At 46.7% G+C, this 19422-nt stretch overlaps 1 protein-coding gene and 1 non-coding gene across 2 annotated transcripts in view; one reads left to right on the forward strand and one right to left on the reverse strand.

The window, feature by feature from the left end:
• Positions 1-19422, reverse strand: part of DNAH2 (dynein axonemal heavy chain 2) — a 140185-nt gene that overhangs the window by 61505 nt on the left and 59258 nt on the right. The window contains exons 12-30 of the mRNA XM_049766225.1: positions 17474-17620; positions 15188-15344; positions 14520-14759; positions 14055-14243; positions 13747-13894; positions 12153-12345; positions 10880-11080; positions 10634-10790; positions 9867-10041; positions 8952-9115; positions 7062-7223; positions 6829-6932; positions 6257-6413; positions 6025-6107; positions 5734-5914; positions 5225-5363; positions 3534-3751; positions 851-952; positions 13-138 (exon numbers count right to left, since the gene is read on the reverse strand). Coding sequence (XP_049622182.1) covers positions 13-138; positions 851-952; positions 3534-3751; positions 5225-5363; positions 5734-5914; positions 6025-6107; positions 6257-6413; positions 6829-6932; positions 7062-7223; positions 8952-9115; positions 9867-10041; positions 10634-10790; positions 10880-11080; positions 12153-12345; positions 13747-13894; positions 14055-14243; positions 14520-14759; positions 15188-15344; positions 17474-17620 — 3043 coding nt within the window. The remainder of the gene's footprint in view (positions 1-12; positions 139-850; positions 953-3533; positions 3752-5224; positions 5364-5733; positions 5915-6024; positions 6108-6256; positions 6414-6828; positions 6933-7061; positions 7224-8951; positions 9116-9866; positions 10042-10633; positions 10791-10879; positions 11081-12152; positions 12346-13746; positions 13895-14054; positions 14244-14519; positions 14760-15187; positions 15345-17473; positions 17621-19422) is intronic.
• LOC125998294 (U6 spliceosomal RNA) lies at positions 17147-17253 on the forward strand. Its single transcript, XR_007491886.1, has one exon. It is a non-coding gene; the product is annotated as a U6 spliceosomal RNA (small nuclear RNA).

Genomic DNA, 19422 nt, shown 5'->3' on the forward strand with positions numbered 1-19422 from the left:
GCCCCAGCTCACCTGGCCGGCCCATTCCTTGACCCACTTGTCCCTCTTGTTAAGAAACTTCTTGAGGGCCAGACGGCAGCTCCGGAGAAGGTCCCGTAGCGTCAACCTCATGATCCTCTCCACATCACAAAGCCAGGACTGGGAGTTGGGGTAAGAACAGGTAGATCAACCTCAGTGCCAGGACATGAGTTCCTCAAAAGAAAGAACCCCGAGAAAAGAAGGAGCCAACAGCAGGTCTTTTACATCCCTCGGAGACATGGAATATTTTATTTTCAGGATCAGGATAGAAGTTAAGAATGTTCATGGGGTCGGGGAGATAGCATGGAGGTATGGCGTTTGCCTTGCATGCAGAAGGACAGTGGTTCAAATCTCAGCATCCCATATGGTCCCCTGAGCCTGCCAGGAGTGATTTCTGAGCATAGAGCCAGGAGTAACCCCTGAGCGCTGCCGGGTGTGACCCAAAAACCAAAATAAAAACAAAAAACAAAAAAACAAAAGTAACCACTGAGCAATTCTGAATGTGGTCTAAAAATTAAAAAAAAAAAATAGCAGGTAGGATTGGGTAATTAGTATTCTTTCCCAGATAGTTCTCTCTTCAGTGATTTTCTTTTAATTTTCTAATAGCTTGCTTCTATTAGATTCTTTTTTTTTTTTGGTTTTTGGGCCACACCCGGTAATGCTCAGGGGTTACTCCTGGCTATGTGCTCAGAAGTTGCTCCTGGCTTGGGGGACCATATGGGACACCGGGGAATCAAACCGCGGTCCATCCAAGGCTAGTGCAGGCAAGGCAGGCACCTTACCTTTAGCGCCACCGCCCGGCCCCTTCTATTAGATTCTTGACACAACTCACCTCTACAGGCCCTTCTAAAAGTACTGCGTGGAGGAAATCAACATATTCGCCATCACCTGAAAACATTCCTACAGCCTCCCATTTGTTGCTGGGTCCTCCCACCTGGAAAAAAAAAATATATATTTGTTGGCAGTGATTACAAATGCCAGAATAAACATATGGGACCACATCAAATTCAGATGATGATTTTACATAGCTTAAGAAACTATCACAAAGGGGCCGGTGAGGTGGCGCTAGAGGTAAGGTGTCTGCCTTGCAAGCGCTAGCCAAGGAAGGACTGCAGTTCGATCCCCCCGGCGTCCTATGTGGTTCCCCCAAGCCAAGCCAGGGGCAATATCTAAGCGCTTAGCCAGGAGTAACCCCTGAGCATCAAACGGGTGTGGTCCGAAAACAAACAAACAAACAAACAAAAAAAGAAACTATCACAGCCTAGTGATTAGAAGAAATATTTGCACATGAAATGTCCAACAAAGGGTCTAAGAATCAAAATTTTATTTTTAAAAAATTACAGAAGTCAACAACAAAAAAGCAAGAAACTGAAAAAAATTTTTTGAAAGTGGGCCTAAGACAGGCAAATAGGGACCCGGAGAGATAGCACAGCGGCGTTTGCCTTGCAAGCAGCCTATCCAGGACCAAAGGTGGTTGGTTCGAATCCCGGTGTCCCATATGGTCCCCTGTGCCTGCCAGGAGCTATTTTTTTTTTTTTTTTGGTTTTTGGGCCACACCCTGTGGTGCTCAGGGGTTACTCCTGGCTGTCTGCTCAGAAATAGCTCCTGGCAGGCACGGGGGACCATATGGGACACCGGGATTCGAACCAACCACCTTTGGTCCTGGATCGGCTGCTTGCAAGGCAAGCACCGCTGTGCTATCTCTCCGGGCCCCAGGAGCTATTTCTGAGCAGACAGCCAGGAGTAACCCCTGAGCACTGTCGGGTGTAGCCCAAAAATAACAAAAAACAAACAAACAAAAAAGAAAGGCAAATAGCTTCTCTAAAGGAGACATAGAGATGACCCACAGACACATGAAAAGGCTCTAACATCACCAATTAGGGGCATTAAAATCAAAACCACTGTGAGAACAGTCAATATCACAAAAGATGGAAAACAGGAGATGGCAAGCATATGGAACAAAAGGCACTCTAGGACACTACTGGCAGGAGAGTAAATTGGCGCAGACTGGAAAATAAACAGTATGGCGTTTTCTTTTTAAGAGTTTTTAAGTGTGGTCAGATAGTACAGCGAGTAGAGCACTTGTCTTGTACATGGTCAACCCAGCTATGATCCCCAGCACCCCATCTACCCCATTCCCCAAGCCTGCCAGGAATGATCCCTGAGTGAAAGAGCTAGGAGTAAGCCCCGAGCATCATGGAGCGTCATCTGAAAACAAAGACAAAATAAATTATTTTTAAGTGAGTGCTGGGGAAATAGCTAAATAGGTTTCACATCCTGGAAGCATCAAGATGGATTCCCAGCACTTCGTGGTCCCTGAGCACTGAGCCAGAACTATCCCCTAAACACCACAAGATGGTGTCTCGCCCCCACAAATAAAAAATTATTGTGGTTAGGCTGCGATGTGGCTCAGGGGTTGAAAACCCACCTTACAAGGGGAGGCCCTGGGCTCCATACCTGACACCAGCCCACATGGCCCAAGTACAGTCTGCAGCCTCACCATATGCAACCTCAAACATCACAACAACCCTAAAAACAAAGTTCCAACTTAAAAAGTAACAGATGATGGGAACTAGAGAAAGAGTGCAGCAGGCAGGGTGCTTGCGCTGTACATGGCTGACTCCGTTTAATCCTTGGCGATATCGTATGGTTCTCTGAGGCCTGTCAGGAGTAATCTTGGAGCACTCACTCTTAGTCAGGAGTTAACCGTGAGTACTGTCAGGTGTGGCCCCACAGCCTATGATATTCATGTAAAATATAAAAATTTAATATATATGCCATTAAAAATAAGTTGTACCTTGGGGAACAAAATATATCAGATGAGGTGATAATGCCAATTGAAATAAGAAAACAAAAGACCATTATCAGATGATTTACTGATATAATGGATGGGTGGAATTTAGATGAAATATAAATAACTAAAGCAATGAACTATAATACACATGAAAAAGAACAAAGATAACTAGATGCAGCAAAAACTTTGGTCATTATCAAAAAGAAGTAGATAGAAAGATCTTTTTGGAGGAAGGATAGCACTGGTGGTAGGTGCCACATAGGGGTAATGTTAGGCCCCTAGAATGTTATAATGTTTATAATGTTGTTAACCAACAATAATTTTTTCAAATATTTATTAGTGGAATTGACTCTTTATTTGGGGGGGGGGGGGTCACACTCAGAAGCGCTCAGGGGTTCCTCCTGGCTCTATGCTCAGAATCGCTCCTGGCAGGCTCGGGGGATGCAGGGATTCGAACCACTGTCCTTCTGCTTGCAAGGCAAGCGCCTTAACTCCATGCTATCTCTCCAGCCCCTCTTTAAAACTATTATGCACCCCCAGAAGATTGCTGGGTAATTTCTGAGGGTAATTTCTATTTCTCTGCCTTCCCTCAGTATTCCCTATTCTAAAAAATTCGATCCCATGATTATACAGAATCCCTAGTATTCTGCTCTTGTCGGAAGACTCAAGAGACCTTGGCCTCACAACCCACTTTCTCCCTCCCCCTGCCACACGTACTGACCTTTTGCATTCTTAGTGATTTTATGTTATCAAAGCATTTTTTGAGGTGCGGCTGCACAGCCTCTGGGTTGCGAGACTGTCCCAGAACCTCCAAAAGATCATCGTTAGATAAGAAGTAAAAACGGGGGAAAATTTGCCGCTTGGTCTCTAAGTACATATCCAGAGACTTCTGAATGTCTTCCAGGATTGAGTTCATTTCGATCAATATATCCAGGGTTCCTGGGAAGAAAAGCAATGAATGACTTTTGTTTTGTTTTGTTTTGGTTTGGTTTGGTTTGGTTTTTGTTTTTTTGGGTCACACCCGGCTGTGCTATCTCTCCGGGCCGCAATGAATGACTTTTGATGACCCTTTAATCACTGCCCTAGAGTCTCCAACTATCTTCACTTTGCCAGCTCTTAAGTATGAAGGGACATATCACCATAATGATTTTGTTTTGGGACTACAACCGGCAGTACTCAAGTGTTATTCCTGGCTCTGTGCACAGAAATTACTCCTGGCAGAAATTACTCCTAGACCATACGGGATTCTGGGGATTGAACCCAGGTCAGCCACGTGCAAGGCAAACGCCCTCCCCGCAGTGCTATTGCTGTGGACCTGGCACTTTCCTTCTTGTACTGTGTCTCCAGCTCCAATCTAATTCTTTAACTGAGTTTTCTTATCTTACCAGTTTCCAGCTTTTTTCTTTTTCTAGTGCCAGGCAAGTGGGAAAGAAGTTCTCTAAGGCAGAACTATATCTCTGACCCAATTTCCATTTTTGTTTCTATCTGTTTGGTATTTGTTTTAGAACCACACCCAGCTGTGCTCAGGACTTATATCTAGCTCTCAGCTTGGGAAGCCACTTCTGATGGGGCTTAGGGATTCTATGAAACACCAGGAATCGAACCTGCAAATCAAGCACCCTATCCACTCTATCTTCGCTCTGGCCTCCCCAGTTTCCAGCTTTCTTTTTTTTTTTTGGTTTTTGGGCCACACCCGGCGGTGCTCAGGGGTTACTCCTGGCTGTCTGCTCAGAAATAGCTCCTGGCAGGCACGGGGGACCCTATGGGACACCGGGATTCGAACCAACCGCCTTTGGTCCTGGATGGGCTGCTTGCAAGGCAAGCGCCGCTGTGCTATCTCTCCGGGCCCCAGTTTCCAGCTTTCTAAGGGAATGAGTGCCCTGGAGTCTGAGTTCTCAGATCATCCTTTTCTTCCTTCCATCTTGGAGTGTTCAGGAACTACTCCCAACATGAGTACTCATGGTCACTGTCAGCAGTGCTTGGGGCACCATATGGTACACAGGATCAAAACTGAACCTCTAGCACATAAAGCACTCAACTGTGAGCTGAATACCTCCAGACCTCATATTCCTTTTGTACGTGTATGCTACACCCAATCGTACTCAGGTGCTACTCCCGGTGGTGCGAGGAATTCTATGTGGTTCTGAGAACTGAACCAGGGTCAAGCACAGGCAAGACAAATAACTTCCCTACTGCCTGCCTCTCTAGCCCCTCCAATTTGTCCACAACTATATCCTACTTCTTCACTCAAATATTTATTGAATTGAATTCACTAACTGGTTATTTAATGCTTAGAAGAGGCAGCAGGGATATTCTGACAGTGAGGTACACCAGCAGTAAATAAATGAAGCACGTGATCTTGATATCACATATCTCAGTACCCCAATGCCCTAGAGTCCACGGGCTTCACACCTGGATAGTGAGTACTCCGGAGAGCATTGCTATCTTTGTGCATGCGATCCATGATGGCTTTCCAGTTGCTGTTGACCTGGTCAAACAAGGATGATTCGTTGGGTAGCTGTTTGCGAATGTCCTCTCCTAGGAAGATATTCTGAGGGCCAAGAATTGAGGTTAGAGGCTGTTTCTCACACAATTGCACACTGCTCCCTGCTGCAAACCAGAGACGACAAGATAAGGAGATTTAGACGAAAGGGTAAAATGTACATCTTCTAGAAGGAAACTGGGTTGGTTGGTCGGTAGGCCAGGATCCAGGGTCCAAAAAGATAAACGAAAGGAGAATAAAAGAGACTTTTCAGGAAGGAAATTGAAGATGAAAAGCAATAAGGAAAGTGTTTGGGTTTGTAGAGTAAGAATGACTTTGGAGGTAGATAAAGAGGCGGACAAAAGGGCAACTATCTAGAGTTTAGGCAATAAGGGAGTAAAAACAGGATGTAGAAAGAGCTAAGGTAGGAAATTCTGACCTCGAGGTACATCCACTGGCGCTGCACTGTGAGTACCATCTCAATGACTTCCAAAATGAGGGAGAGACAACGTTCCCAGTGGTCGACTTCCTTCTCAAAGGCCTTGACAAAACGAGACGCCTTCATGGCAGACAGAGCCACTTGGTTATCTTCCAGTGCCTGAAATACTTCCTCTGTACCTCTGAAGTGGAGGGCCAAAATAAGTCTGTACCCATCTACCAAAACTCTGTCCCCTTTCTGAAACCTAGTTTCCTTCACCCTTGACTCACTTAGAATTCTAAAGCTCTCTACCTGAGTCGGTGATGGCCCTTATCCTTGTAGGGGACTATGTCTAGCTGAATCATATCCCAGGTCTTGGCAATGTTCTGCAACGCCTGTGGAGAGAAATTGGGAGGCAAAGCAATAAGGTATTTATTTAGTCTGCAAGACGAAAGAATGTCAGAAAAATGAAAGGCTTTGGAAAGCCTTCGCTCCTCAATTCTAAGGCTTAGGAAGTTTCTATCTTAGGAAGATTCTATCTTACCACTTCTATAGCTAGTTCTTTGGTCGCTGAGGCAGAAATCTCCCCGATCTTCTCCACATGCTGATCCATCCCAAGCTCCACAATTTGTTCCAAGGTGAACTTTTCAGATTCCTGATCGAACTCCCGCTGGATCTCATCTCTGATCTGATCCCAATGCCTGCAGATCAGAACAAAAAGCCAAATGTCTATGACTTTGTAGCTGCAAGGAACAAGGAAATCATCAATATGCCGCAACCTGGTTGGGAAGAGAAAATATCATATTAAGTTAGCCGGAAGAAGAAAGACAGACACAGAATGATCTCATTTATCTGTGGTATGTAGAGTAATTGGATGAGGAAATGTAATGCAGCAAAAGGAGCTTAGGGAGAAAGACAGAGGAGGGAAGAAATCAGGAGTGCCAGAAAGGAAGAAGAGGAGGAAGACAAGGAAGAACAAGGAACATCAGAGGTTGGCACAGGGGACACATACAATGTCTTTAGAGCAGGGAGGGGGAATTAAGAGCTCTGTCCACCAGGGGAGAGACCACTGAAAGGACCAGGTGCCCACACACGCCAGGTTCATTGCGGCCTCACCTCTCTCTCAGAGCAGCGTTCCGCAGGTCCGAGATGAGGGGCATGGTTCTCTTGAACTGCTCTATTTTTGCGCGACTGTTTTCAATAATTTCCCAGTTTCGATCCTGAGCAAAAGTGGGAGGCAGCAGAAGACTGAGCTAAGGACATCCTTTCTCAGCTCTCTGCCTCCCCCTATCCCTAGGCCCAGGCCTTCCCCTGACCCCACACCCCACACACACACACACCCCGCACACCTTATACTCTTTGGCTAGTCTTGTGAGGCGCCGGTAGAGCCCGTGGGCTGTGGCCTCCATGGTCTCCGTCTGCAGGGTCAGGAACTGGCCCATCTTCCACTGGTTCCAGTTCTCCTCCCAGTCCCGAGTGATTTCCCAGACTTGCTGTAAGGCGTCTATCTCCTTCAGGCAAGGCAGATAGAAGAAGGCAAAGTGAGTCTTCCCTCTTCCTCCCTGGCAGGCAAGTCCTTTGCACTCTCATTCTGAGATACTTTTCCCTACAGGTAATAGAGTGGCCTCCTCGGTTCACTTTCTTCCCTCACTCTTTAAAGAACGCCTCAAGTAACAAACGCATGAAAGATTATCAACTTTAGGGACAGACAAGTCAAAACCACAATTAGCTATCACACCAAACACCAAAGGATGGTTAGGGGGACAAAAGGGAGGGTCAGTTTTGACAGGGACGTGGAGAAATAGAACCCCTCAAATATTGCCAGTGGGAGTAAAAAATGGTGCGGCTATGGAAAACAGCTTAGTAGTTCCTTGATTTAACATAAATCTGGGGAGGGCTATAGCATGGAGGTAGGGCATTTGCCTTGCATGCAAAAGGATCGTGGTTCGAATCCTGGCATCCCATATGGTCCCCCGAGCCTGCCAGGTGCAATTTCTGAGCATAGAGCCAAGAGTAACCCCTGAGCGCTGCTGGATGTGACCCCAAAAAAATAAAATAAAATAAAATAAAATAAATAAATAAAAATACCATCTTGGGGCTGAAACTGCAGCGCAAGCGGTAGGGTGTTTGCCTTGCATGCGCTAACCTAGGACAGACCGCGGTTCGATCCCCCACGTCCAATATGATCCCCCAAGCCAAGAGTGATTTCTGAGCGTATAGCCAGGAGTAACCCCTGAGTGTCACCAGGTGTGACCCAAAAAGCAAAAAAAAAAATACCATCTACAAGGCCAGAGCAATAGCACAGTGGTAAGGCGTTTGCCTTGCACACAGCTGATCCAGGACAGACCCAGATTCAATCCCCAGCATCTCAGATAGTCACTTGAGCCCAGCAGGAGTGATTTCTGAGTGCAGAGCGAGGAAGTAACCCCTAAGCACAGCTGGACGTGGCCCAAAAAAGACAAAACAAGAAAAAAAAGCCTGTATGATTCCATTTGTCAAGTGAGCTACTCAGAATAGGCAAATCCATCCGACAGGGCCCAGAGAGATAGCACAGCGGCGTTTGCCTTGCAAGCAGCCGATCCAGGACCAAAGGTGGTTGGTTCGAATCCCGGTGTCCCATATGGTCCCCCGTGCCTGCCAGGAGCTATTTCTGAGCAGACAGCCAGGAGTAACCCCTGAGCACTGCCGGGTGTGATCCAAAAACCAAAAAAAAAAAAAAAAAATCCATCCGACAGAAAATTAATTTATTTTCTAGTGGGTGCTGGGAGTTGGTGGGGGAAGAGAGAGTGGGGATGGCCAGTAATTGCCAAGAAAGACATATTTGCAGGGGGAAATTATTACAATGTCTGAAACAAAGATGATGGCTGCACAATACTATTAAATTATGAGATGCCAAAGTTATACCCTTTAAAAGGGCTCTCTTGTTGGGGCTGTATATACAGTATAGGTATTTTCCAGCCCAGGTTCTATCCCTTAGCATCCCAGAGAGTCCTCCAAGGCCTACCAGAAGTGATACCTGAGCAGAAAGCTAGAACCAGGAGTAAGCCCAGCCCACGGCCAGGTATGGCTCAAAGGAAAGGTTATTTTGTTCGTTGACTTTTACCTCCATATTTTGAAAAGGTTAAAGTCCTTATCTACCTATCTTCTTGGTTCCAGTTGTTCGTCCAGGCCCTTGGGAGTCAATCTCTCAGCCCACAGCCCCCTCCTTGTCACCACATGGGCCTGTCTCTGCACAGCACCTTCTCCAGGTGCTGTAGGTCCTTTGAGGCTGGCTGCTCAATTTTGAAGATGCCCAAGTTGGCACGAAGACTGTTTTCTTCTTCCCTCATGGCATTCAGCATGGCACGCACTTGAGCGATCTGTTCTAGAGCAGCCTGGTATCCCACACTGCTGGTGAAGGGGCCTGTGGAGAGTGCAAAATGGAGCTTGGTTTCTCACTCACAGCCACGTTCCCTGCAAAGACTATCATGGCTCTGTGGACAAATCTCATTTCTCACATGAGAGCAGAAAAAGACATAAGAGATAATGTAATGAGTGGATGATGCGTTACTCAAAACTATTCACGGTACAAGGAATCAGAAACAGGTGGGACATAGGATATAAGAAACTTGGAAAGGGGCCGGAGAGATAGCCTGGAGGTAAGGCATTTGCCTTTCATGCAGAAGGTCGGTGGTTCCAATCCCGGCATCCCATATGGTCCCCCGAGTCTGCCAGGAGCGATTTCTGAGCATAGAGCCAGGAGGAACCCCTGAGCGCTGCCAGATGTGACCCAAAAAAAAAAAAGAAAAGAAACTTGGAAAAGGAGCTGGTGTGATAACACAGCAGGTAGGGCATTTACTTTGCATGCAGCTGACCTGGGTTCTATCCCCGGCATCCCATATGGTCCCCCAAGTCTGCCAGGAGTGATTTCTGAGCAGAGATTCAGGAGTAACCCCTAAATTCCATAAAGTGTGGCCTCAAAACAAAACCAAAAAAGAAAACTAGAAAGGGGGAGAACTGAGTTGCTGCCTTCCCAACCACAGCAGATGACAGAGAAGTGACCTATGCCCTCTCATCTCCTTTCTCTCAGGACCTAGGCATTGAGAGACAAGGTCAAAGCAAAGGAGAAGACTTGGGATAGGGGAGAAATAGAGACAGAAGAAAGGAATAATAACCTTTGAACTCAAAGTCATCGAGAAGATTGTGCGCTTTCTTCTTGAAGTCTTCGGCTGTATGAATAAGGCCTGTCTTAAACTTTTCCTTGTGTTTCTTCAGCATTTGTTCACTGTCCAACAAAGTTTGCTGGAAGGAGAGCCACTCGCCATTGAGACTTTCCAGCATGTTCAGCACCTGAAGACACAGAGAGGGAAGACGAACCCTAAACTAAAGGTCTGGCCTCCGCGATGCCAGTGTGTCTCTTTTCCTGTCTTCCGTGCCATGAAGCACAAAGGAATCAAAGCAATTTATGGGCCTAGAGTCTGAGTGGACTTTGGGGCTCTTGAATTTATTTATTTTGGTTTTGGGGCCACACCTGGTGACACTCAGGGTTTAGTCCTAGTCTGCGTTCAGAAATCGCTCCTGGCTTGGGGGACCATATGGAACACTGGGGATCGAACCCAGGTCCGTCCTGGGTCAGCCGCATGCAAGGCAAATGCCCTACCGCTGTGCCATCGCTCTAGCCCCTGAATTTATTTTTTTCTTTGTCAATACTAAGGATAAAATTCTTGTAAGTCACACATGCTGGTATGTCAAATGCATGATATGCAACTCATGAAACTGAGTTACACCCCCAGCCTACTCTTCTGGAATGGCGAATCTTCTTGCCCTCTTCCCTCTCTGCTACCCTCCTTACTACCAGGAGTCTTGCCAGCAGGGAGTTGTCTTCTCGAGTCTGCTGCTGCTATGGGCCCGACACACATGGACTGGATGTCCTGGAACTTACGCTGTCTGGAACGAGCACTTCATACTTTTCCAGGATGGCGAACTGTTCATGGATGGGGGGGATCTGGGACTCCATGTTAGGTAAGTCATGTTGCAGGGTATCCATGAGATGCAGACTGGCGCCCAGCTCCTCCAGGGTCTGGGGGGGGTGGCTGATTCTGGGGGGCAGGCAGAGAGAGTGCTGGTGAGAAGACGGGGCTGCCTGTCCTCCCCACCCCAGTCCGTACAGGGTGCCCTGAGCCCCTACTTCTCTGCATTTTCCTTGAGGTAGGTATGCAGCTCCAGCAGGCGCTTGGCCGCCATCTCCTTGAGCAGCGTCGTGAACTTGTTCTGCCACTCATTGCAGTGCTGCACCAGTGAGAACTTGAGGTGCGAGCAGTCCAGCATCACAAACTGGACGTTGAGGACGGTCTCTTCCTTCTGCACGTTGTTGGCGACCTCCGTGTAACTGGAAAGGCAGGTCTCGCTGGTATGGCACCACCCTGGTGCCAGCGCCAGTCTCCTTTTGCCACCCCCAAACTGACCAGCACCCCAACCACATTCTTCTGCCCAAGCCCTGGCAGTGTGATTCTGTCCTTTTGCCAGCACTGCCAACAAAACAGCAGGAAGACACCATGGTCCATATCCACGACTCGAGCATTGCAAAAATGTGGAATGAATTCACACTGCCGCTTATTAGCTCTGGGGCCCATGTCAGTTGATTTAACTCATCTATGCCTCAGTTTCCCCAACTGTAACAAAGAATCCACCTCACTAGGAATTTTCTCTGCTGAGAGAATGAAATTGTCAACTGCATGTCATTTCTTTGCCTGCCTCGTTCTCTATGCGAGGTTCTAGACTACCCACTGATGAGTTCCCAACCTTACGCCTTTCCTTGAGCTACTATTGCCCCCCTGGGGACACTCATCTCATGAAACCCAGCCTCATATATATACTTCCTTCATGAAGCCTTCTCTAGAAACTCTAGAAACTCTTTCTTTCCACTGAACTGCATGGCACCTTCTCTGTCTTAATCATTGTAGAGCAAGTTCTTTCCAAATATTGTCTGTGGGTTACTAGAAACTGTCATCATTTGTAAAACAAGGAAAACATGTTCTCAAAAAATCACTGTTGGGGGCCAGAGAGATAGCATGGAGGTTGAGCGTTTGCTTTGCATGCAGAAGGACTGTGGTTCGAATCCCAGCATCCCATATGGTCCCCTGAGCCTGCCAGGAGCGATTTCTGAGCGTAGAACCAGGAGTAACCCCTGAGCACTGTCAGGTGTGACCCAAAAAAACAAGACCAACCAAACACACAAATACCTCCACCAAAATGGCTTTCCTGCTAAATCTTCAACTTCTTTCTGATCTCTGTCCTTGAGTAACTCATTCCCAGTGCCAGGTGCTGTTCTGATCCCATCGCTTAATCCACACATTTCTGCGTCAACTCCAGTGCCCAATCCTCCTTCCCAGTTTACTAGATGGGTCCTTTTCCCATCTAATCCTTTAAAGTAGACTGTCAACTCTGCCTTCACTCCTTACCGAGCAATGTCAGCATCAAAAGAAGAGACGGGAGGGTTGAGGCGCTGGTAGCGGCGAATGAAAGAATCCTTATTGATCTCCCAGATTTCCCGATACGTATCCCAGGTCTTGAGGTAGCTCTGGAGCAGGCTGGCATTGCTTGTCATGCCGGCGCTGATTTGGGCCTGAATCTTCTTGATCTCCTCGTCTCGCTCTTTAGGATCCAGAAGGACACATTTCTCACTAACTCCCAGTCCAAATCAAGTTTCAGCCCGGTCCCTGGCAACTGCCCTGTCAAATCACCTTTTCCCAAGAAGTAGGGTGGGAGAAAGGGCATTAAAAATAAAGATGAGGGGCCCGGAGAGATAGCACAGCGGTGTTTGCCTTGCAAGCAGCCAATCCAGGACCAAAGGTGATTGGTTCGAATCCCGGTGTCTCATATGGCACCCCCCCCCCCCGTGCCTGCCAGGAGCTATTTCTGAGCAGAGAGCCAGGAGTAACCCCTGAGCACCGCCGGGTATGGCCCAAAAACCAAAAAAATAAAATAAATAAATAAATAAAAATAAAAATAAAGATGAGGGGACAGAGAGATAGCATGGAAGTAGGGTGTTTGCCTTTCATGCAGAAGGACGGTGGTTCAGATCCCGGCATCCCATATGGTCCCCAGTGCTTGCCAGGAGCAATTTCTGAGCATAGAGCCAGGAGTAACCCCTGAGCACTGCCAGGTGTGATCCCAAAAAATAAATAAATAAAATAAAGATGGACAGGGCCGGAGAGATGGCATGGAGGTAGAGCGTTTGCCTTGCATGCAGAAGGATGGTGGTTCGAATCCTGGCATCCTATATGGTCCCCCGAGCCTGCCAGGGTGATATCTGAGTATAGAGACAGGAAGAACCCCTGAGCACTGCAAGGTGTGACACGAAAACCAAAAAATATATAAAAATAAAAAAGGTGGAGGAGCCGAAGCAGTGGCGCAAGTGATAGGGCATTTGCCTTGCATGCGCTAACCTAGGACAGACTGCAATTCAATCCCCCCACTGTCCCATATGGTTCCCCAAGCCAGGAGCAATTTTTGAGTGCATAGACAGGAGTAACCCTGGGCATCATTGGGTGTGGCCCAAAAAGCAAATAATAATAATAATAATAATAATAATAATAATAAATAAAGGTGGAGGAGGAGAATATATTTCTAATGCATAGAATTCTCTCTTGGCATCTTGGTATTTTATCTCCCAATCCCAGATTTCTTCCCTAATTTCTCATCTCAGATCCCAACTCCATTCCTTTGGAGGGGCAGGATCTACCCCTGGTATTACTCAAAGGCTACACCGATTCTGTATTTTGGGTAGCTCCTGGCAATGCTTAGGGGACCATACACAGTGCTGGGGTGTAACCCAGCCCTCCTGCAAGTAAAATATGCTCAGTTCATTGAGCTATCTCACTGGTTCCTAGTCACCTAAACGTGACACCCCCCCATCTCTGTCTTTGCTCCATTCACCAACCTGACCCTAACTTAGTTTTCTGCCTGTCTAAGAAATGCCTGACCCAAAGTGTCTAGAAACAGTTCTGGTCTCTCTACTACTTATACCTGGTCCCTCCTCCATCGCCAACTCACCCACAATGACAGAGATGGGGTCCCGAAGATACTTGCGCTTGACGAGAATTTCAGGGAGGTGTTGAAAGACAGAAATGGTGGTAAATAGGTGACTGGCAATGTCATTGACTACATTTGCCAAAGTCTGCAGAGTGGGGGAGAATTCGACCTGTAGGAAATGTAACGGAGTGAGGCTTAATACAGGCCATCGTCGAGATAAGCGTCCAGACTAAAAAGCAAGTCAAGACCAAAGTCAACTTCGTGCTGAGCAAAACCTGGCAAATCCAGTGCGACTATGTTCGGTTGTTGGGTGTAAAGTGACCGCTCACCTGAGCCTCCCCTCCCTGAAGGTCATTCTTCAAAATGACAAGAACTCGGAAGAGAGGGTTTGGGGTGGTCTTTCCATCCCCATTGATCGCCTTGGAGAGTTCTTGCAATGAACATTTCACATTCAGACGTAGGGCATCCTCCATCATGTGGTCCAGCCGAATCATGTACAGCATCCACTGCTGCTGAATCTGGTGGGGAGTGAAGAAAGAGGGATCCCCTTGGGTAACTAGCAAGTCCTAGGAAAGGACCATGGGTAAAGGAACAAGTAGGCTAAATGCAAAGGCAAGATGCTGACAGAACATGAAGACGGCTTGAAATATTGGCAGGTAAGTGAATCCAGGACTAGAGAAGGACTAGTGCAAAATTAGCTGCACAAATTGGATAAAAGGGGAAAGACCAAGAGAATAATAGTCTGGGGAGACTGGGATTTTTGTTCCAAAGCTCTGGCAAGAAGCCCTACCTACCTCAGGGCCATCATTCTTGAAGACCTCATAGGAGTTGGTCATGATGTTCACCACATCTTGATGCAGGTTCATCAATTTCTTTTGCACAGTGTCCCGGTGCTCCCTCTGGTCCTCCTCAAATTCCAGATCCCGGTAGACCCGTTTGCCACTAATGCGGACCAGCAGCATCTCAGATATCTCCTGGGCTCGCCAGCCAATGGTCATAGTCGAGGCCTTGAACTCATTCACGATCCCCTGTACCTACAGTCAGACACCACCCAGGGGAACGTTTCAGCTTTGGAAGAGGCCCTTTGAGCCGAATTCTACCTTCCCATTTCTCTCCTTATGTTTAACAGGTTTATTTTAAAAGTGCTTCCCCCATGATCATGGCTTTTCTTTCTTACTGCTCCAAGATTTGTCCAGCACAACTAAAGGCTACTCAAGTCTCAGGTATTTTGGTAAAAACATACACCAGGGACTGGAGCAATAAGCACAGCTTTAGGGCGTGCGGTTGACCCAGGACAGACCTGGGTTTGATCCCCGGCGTCCCATATGGTCCTCCAAGCCAGGAGCAAGTTCTGGCCGCAGAGCCAGGAGTACCCCTGAGCGTCACCGGGTGTGACCCAAAAACCAAAAAAACAAAAACCAAACAAACCACACAACCAATCTGTCAGGTAGTTCAGGCTCACCTTGCCGGCATGGATGCGGCACTCTGTGATGAAGAAGGCACTGGCCCCCTTCAAGGACCAATTTAGTTTCTTGAGTCCAGGGTGGATCTTCCTATCCAGAAATCGAATCCGCTCTTTGAACAGGGCTAGCTCATCCGGAGACAGCATGGCAATGATCCTGAAGAGAAGAGAAGGCTGGTGGCAGGTGGAGACAGACAGCACTGCAGGTCTCCTCCATAAGAGGGAAAATAGGGAAAACTCTGAAAGTTCATGATTCTAGTCTAGTTCCTGCCAAGCAAGCTCTGCAGTATGGAAACATTCTACAATTTGTTTCTGAGTCTGTTTGGGTTTGATTTGAGGAGCCACGCCTGACAGTGCTCAGGGGCTCCCCCAGCAGTCTGTTGCCAGAGTTCAAACCCAACTCTCTCAATGCAAAGATTGTGCTCCACCTGCTAAGTGATTTGTGGTCTGAAATGTACTATGCTTTTTATTGTAAAAATTAGTAGTCAAGGCCCGGAGAAATAGCACAGCGGCATTTGCCTTGCAAGCAGCCGATCCAAGACCAAAGGTGGTTGGTTCAAATCCCGGTGTCCCATATGGTCCCCCGTGCCTGCCAGGAGCTATTGCTGAGCAGACAGCCAGGAGTAACCCCTGAGCACCACTGGGTGTGGCCCAAAAAAAAAAAATAGTAGTCAGGGGCTGAAGTGATAGCGCAACAGGAGGGCGTTTGCCTTGCATGTGGCTGATCCAGGAAGGACCTTGGTTCAATCCCCAGCATACCATATGGTTCCCCAAGCCAGAAGCGATTTCTGAGTGCATATCCAGGAGTAACCCCTGATTGTCACAGGGTGTGGCTCAAAAAGAAAAAAATTTAGCAGTCAAAAACAAACACGAGGGGCTTGAGAGATACCATGGAGGTAAGGCATTTGCCTTAGACGCAGAAGAACTGTGGTTCGAATCCTGGCATCCTATATGGTCCCCTGAGCCTGAGCCTGCCAGGCACGATTTCTAAGCGTAGAGTCAGGAGGAACCCCTGAGCGAGGCCGGGTGTGACTCAAAAACCAGAAAAATTATAAAAGAAAAAAAGTTTTAAAAATAGAAACAACAAAACGCGAGGCTTTAAAGCACTTGGAATGCGGAGTGTGACGATAAATAATTACATTTATAAATTTAGTTCATTTCAGTTTAATTGAAATAGAAATAATGCCCCTTGTGACTACTAGATCAGACATTGCCATTCTCGACTGCCAGAGAAAGGTGCCTCATCAGAACAAAATCTACGTCAGAGGTAAGTGCCACAGGGAGAAAGGCAAAAGATCCATCCTGACCTTGGATCAATGAATCTGCTGTGTCCACAGTCCTAACGGCATATAATTCCATTCCTAGGGACACTGGAGACAGACTCTGCAGGTCTCCTCCATAGGAGGGAAGTTATGGAGAACTCCGAAGGTCAGAGTAGCTCAGGCCTCCATTGGATACCCAAGTGCCCTGTATGTGGCAGGGGACTAGCTAGTTCTTTTCTCTTGACCCTAAAACTGAAAGACACAAATACAAGAGAATAGAAATAATAGGCCTGAGCCAGAAAGATAGCGCAGCAGTAGAGCATTTGCCTTGCACACAGCCGACCCAGGATGGACCTGGGTTTGATTCCTGGTATCCCATATGGTACCCTGAGCCTGCCAGGAGCAGTTTCTGAGTGTGGAGCCAGGAGAAACCCTTGGGTGCTGCTGGGTGTGGCCCAAAAATAAAAATAAAATAAAATAAAAATAATGGGCCAGAGATATAGTACAATGGATAAAGCACTGCAATGTGCCTTGCAGATACCTTCTATAGGCTTAATTCCTGACATACCCATGATCTCCCAACGCTGACAGGAGTTATTCCTCAGGTAGGAGTAAGCCCTGAACACCACCAAATGTGGGCCAATCCCTGCCCCTCCCCCCAAAAAAAAACAAAAAAATACATAAAACATAAAATATAGTGCTCGCTTCGACAGCACATATACTAAAATTGGAACGATACAGAGAAGATTAGCATGGCCCCTGTGCAAGGATGACACGCAAATTCGTGAAGCGTTCCATATTTTAAAAAATTATATATATATATATATATATATATATATATATATATATATATATATATATAAATGGTATTGTAAGGAAGAAATCTTTTGCTTTTGTTGCTTTGTTTTTGAGATGGGTAAAACGTAAAAGATGTATATGTAGAAAGCAGACCACACATGAACAAATAAGGCAAAGAGGTGTCGTTAGACACCTGGAAAAGCTTGAGTAAAGACTGGAGGACTACCTGTTATAGTCGCGGGCCACAAGCAGCAGATTTTCACGAAGGATTCGCAGGTCCTCAGCACGTTCGGCTACATTCACCACATAATGGGGCGTCTCGAATAGCAGCCTCTCCCAGTACTCGATCTCCACGAAAAGAATCAGCAGGGTCCTGGGAGAAAGCAAAGCAACTGAGGATATAAAAAAGGGCCAAGAGGGGACCAACAGATAAGGGACTAGAAAGGAGACATTTAGAGATTTAAAAAAAAATGGCAAAGAGGTGGCACAAGCAGTAGGGCGTTTTCTTGGCACGTGGCTGACCTAGGACGAACCACAGTTTGATTGCCCAGTGTACCATTTGATCCTCCAAGCTAGGAGCAATTTCTGAGCGCATATCCAGGAGTAACCCCTGAGCGTCACCAGGTATGACTCAAAAAAGCAAATATAAAATAAAAAAAGAAGTGAGGAAGACAGGGATGTACCTCATCAGAATAGTGCTGCTTTATATATATATGAGGCCCTGGGTCCAATCACTGGAACTGCAGTGTCTACAAGTTCTACTATATCTGTGGCTCCCACCACACACATACAAACACACACACACACACACACACACACACACACACACAAGAAGAAGTGCCGGAGAAGTGGCTCAAAGCATTAGAGTGCCAGGTTGTTTGCTTGTTTTTGTATTTATTTTTGTTTTAAGGCCACAACTGCTGGTACTCAGGAGACCATATGACATGCCAGGGATCAAACCCACTTCAGCCATATGCAAGTTAAGTGTCCTACCTGCTGTAGTCTGCTGTACTCTGGCCCTAGATGTTGTCTTAATCTAATCTATAAATTTATTTCTTTACTTATTTTTGCAGAACCAGAATCAAATCTCAAGGCCTCACATATATAAGGCAAGCATCGTAGTACTGAGCTGTATCCTTAGTTTTTTGTTTTTGGGGGGGCCACAACCAGCGCTCAGCCACAATCCTGGCTCTGCACTCAGGAATTACTCCTGGCAGGCTCGTGGAACCACATAGGCTGCACAGAATTGAATTCGTATTGGCTTTGTGCAAGGCAAACACCGCACTTGCTGTGCTATCCCTTCTGATAGATTAAGTTCTTAATCTATACATTTAGTTTTTTACCTACAAATTTAACCTAATCCTTTTTCATATAAGAATTAAATAAATGGGGCCGGGCGGTGGCGCTGGAGGTAAGGTGCCTGCCTTGCCTGCGCTAGCCTAGGACGGACTGCGGTTCGATCCCCCCGGTGTCCCATATGGTCCCCCAAGAAGCCAGGAGCAACTTCTGAGCGCATAGCCAGGAGTAACCCCTGAGCGGCACAGGGTGTGGCCCAAAAACCAAAAAAAAAAAAAAAAAAAAAAAAAAAAAAAAAAAGAATTAAATAAATACTGGGGCCAGAAAAATAGTACAGTGGGTAGGGCACCTGCCTTGCCCATAGCCAACACAGGTAGGATCACATAGTACTCCCAAAATTTTCCATTAAAAACAATGAATAGGGCCAGAGAGACAGCATGGAGGTTGGGCATTTGCCTTGCATGCAGAAGGACGGTGGCTCGAATCCTGTCATCCCATATGGTTCCCCCGAGCCTGCCAGGAGCAATTTCTTAGCGTAAGCCAGGAGTAACCCCCAAGCACTGCCGGATGTGACCCAAAAATTTTTTTTCTCAAAGCCCTCCACGGTTACACCTGGGTAGCAAGTAGTGCTGGAGTTTGAACTCAAGTTCCAGAGCATACAAAGCATGTTCCCCCAACCATTAAGCTACATCGATAGCCTTGAAATTATTATTATTATTATTATTATTATTATTATTATTATTATTATTATTATTATTTTGCTTTTTGGGCCTATGAGACGTTGGGGGATCAAACCGCAGTCCATCCTAGGTCAGCCTCGTACAAGGCAACGCCCTACCATTGTGCCACCACTCCAGCCCCTACATCCAGTTTTTTGGT

The sequence above is a fragment of the Suncus etruscus genome, chromosome 20, assembly GCF_024139225.1.
Source record: "Suncus etruscus isolate mSunEtr1 chromosome 20, mSunEtr1.pri.cur, whole genome shotgun sequence".
In the NCBI taxonomy this organism is placed as follows: Eukaryota; Metazoa; Chordata; class Mammalia; order Eulipotyphla; family Soricidae; genus Suncus; species Suncus etruscus.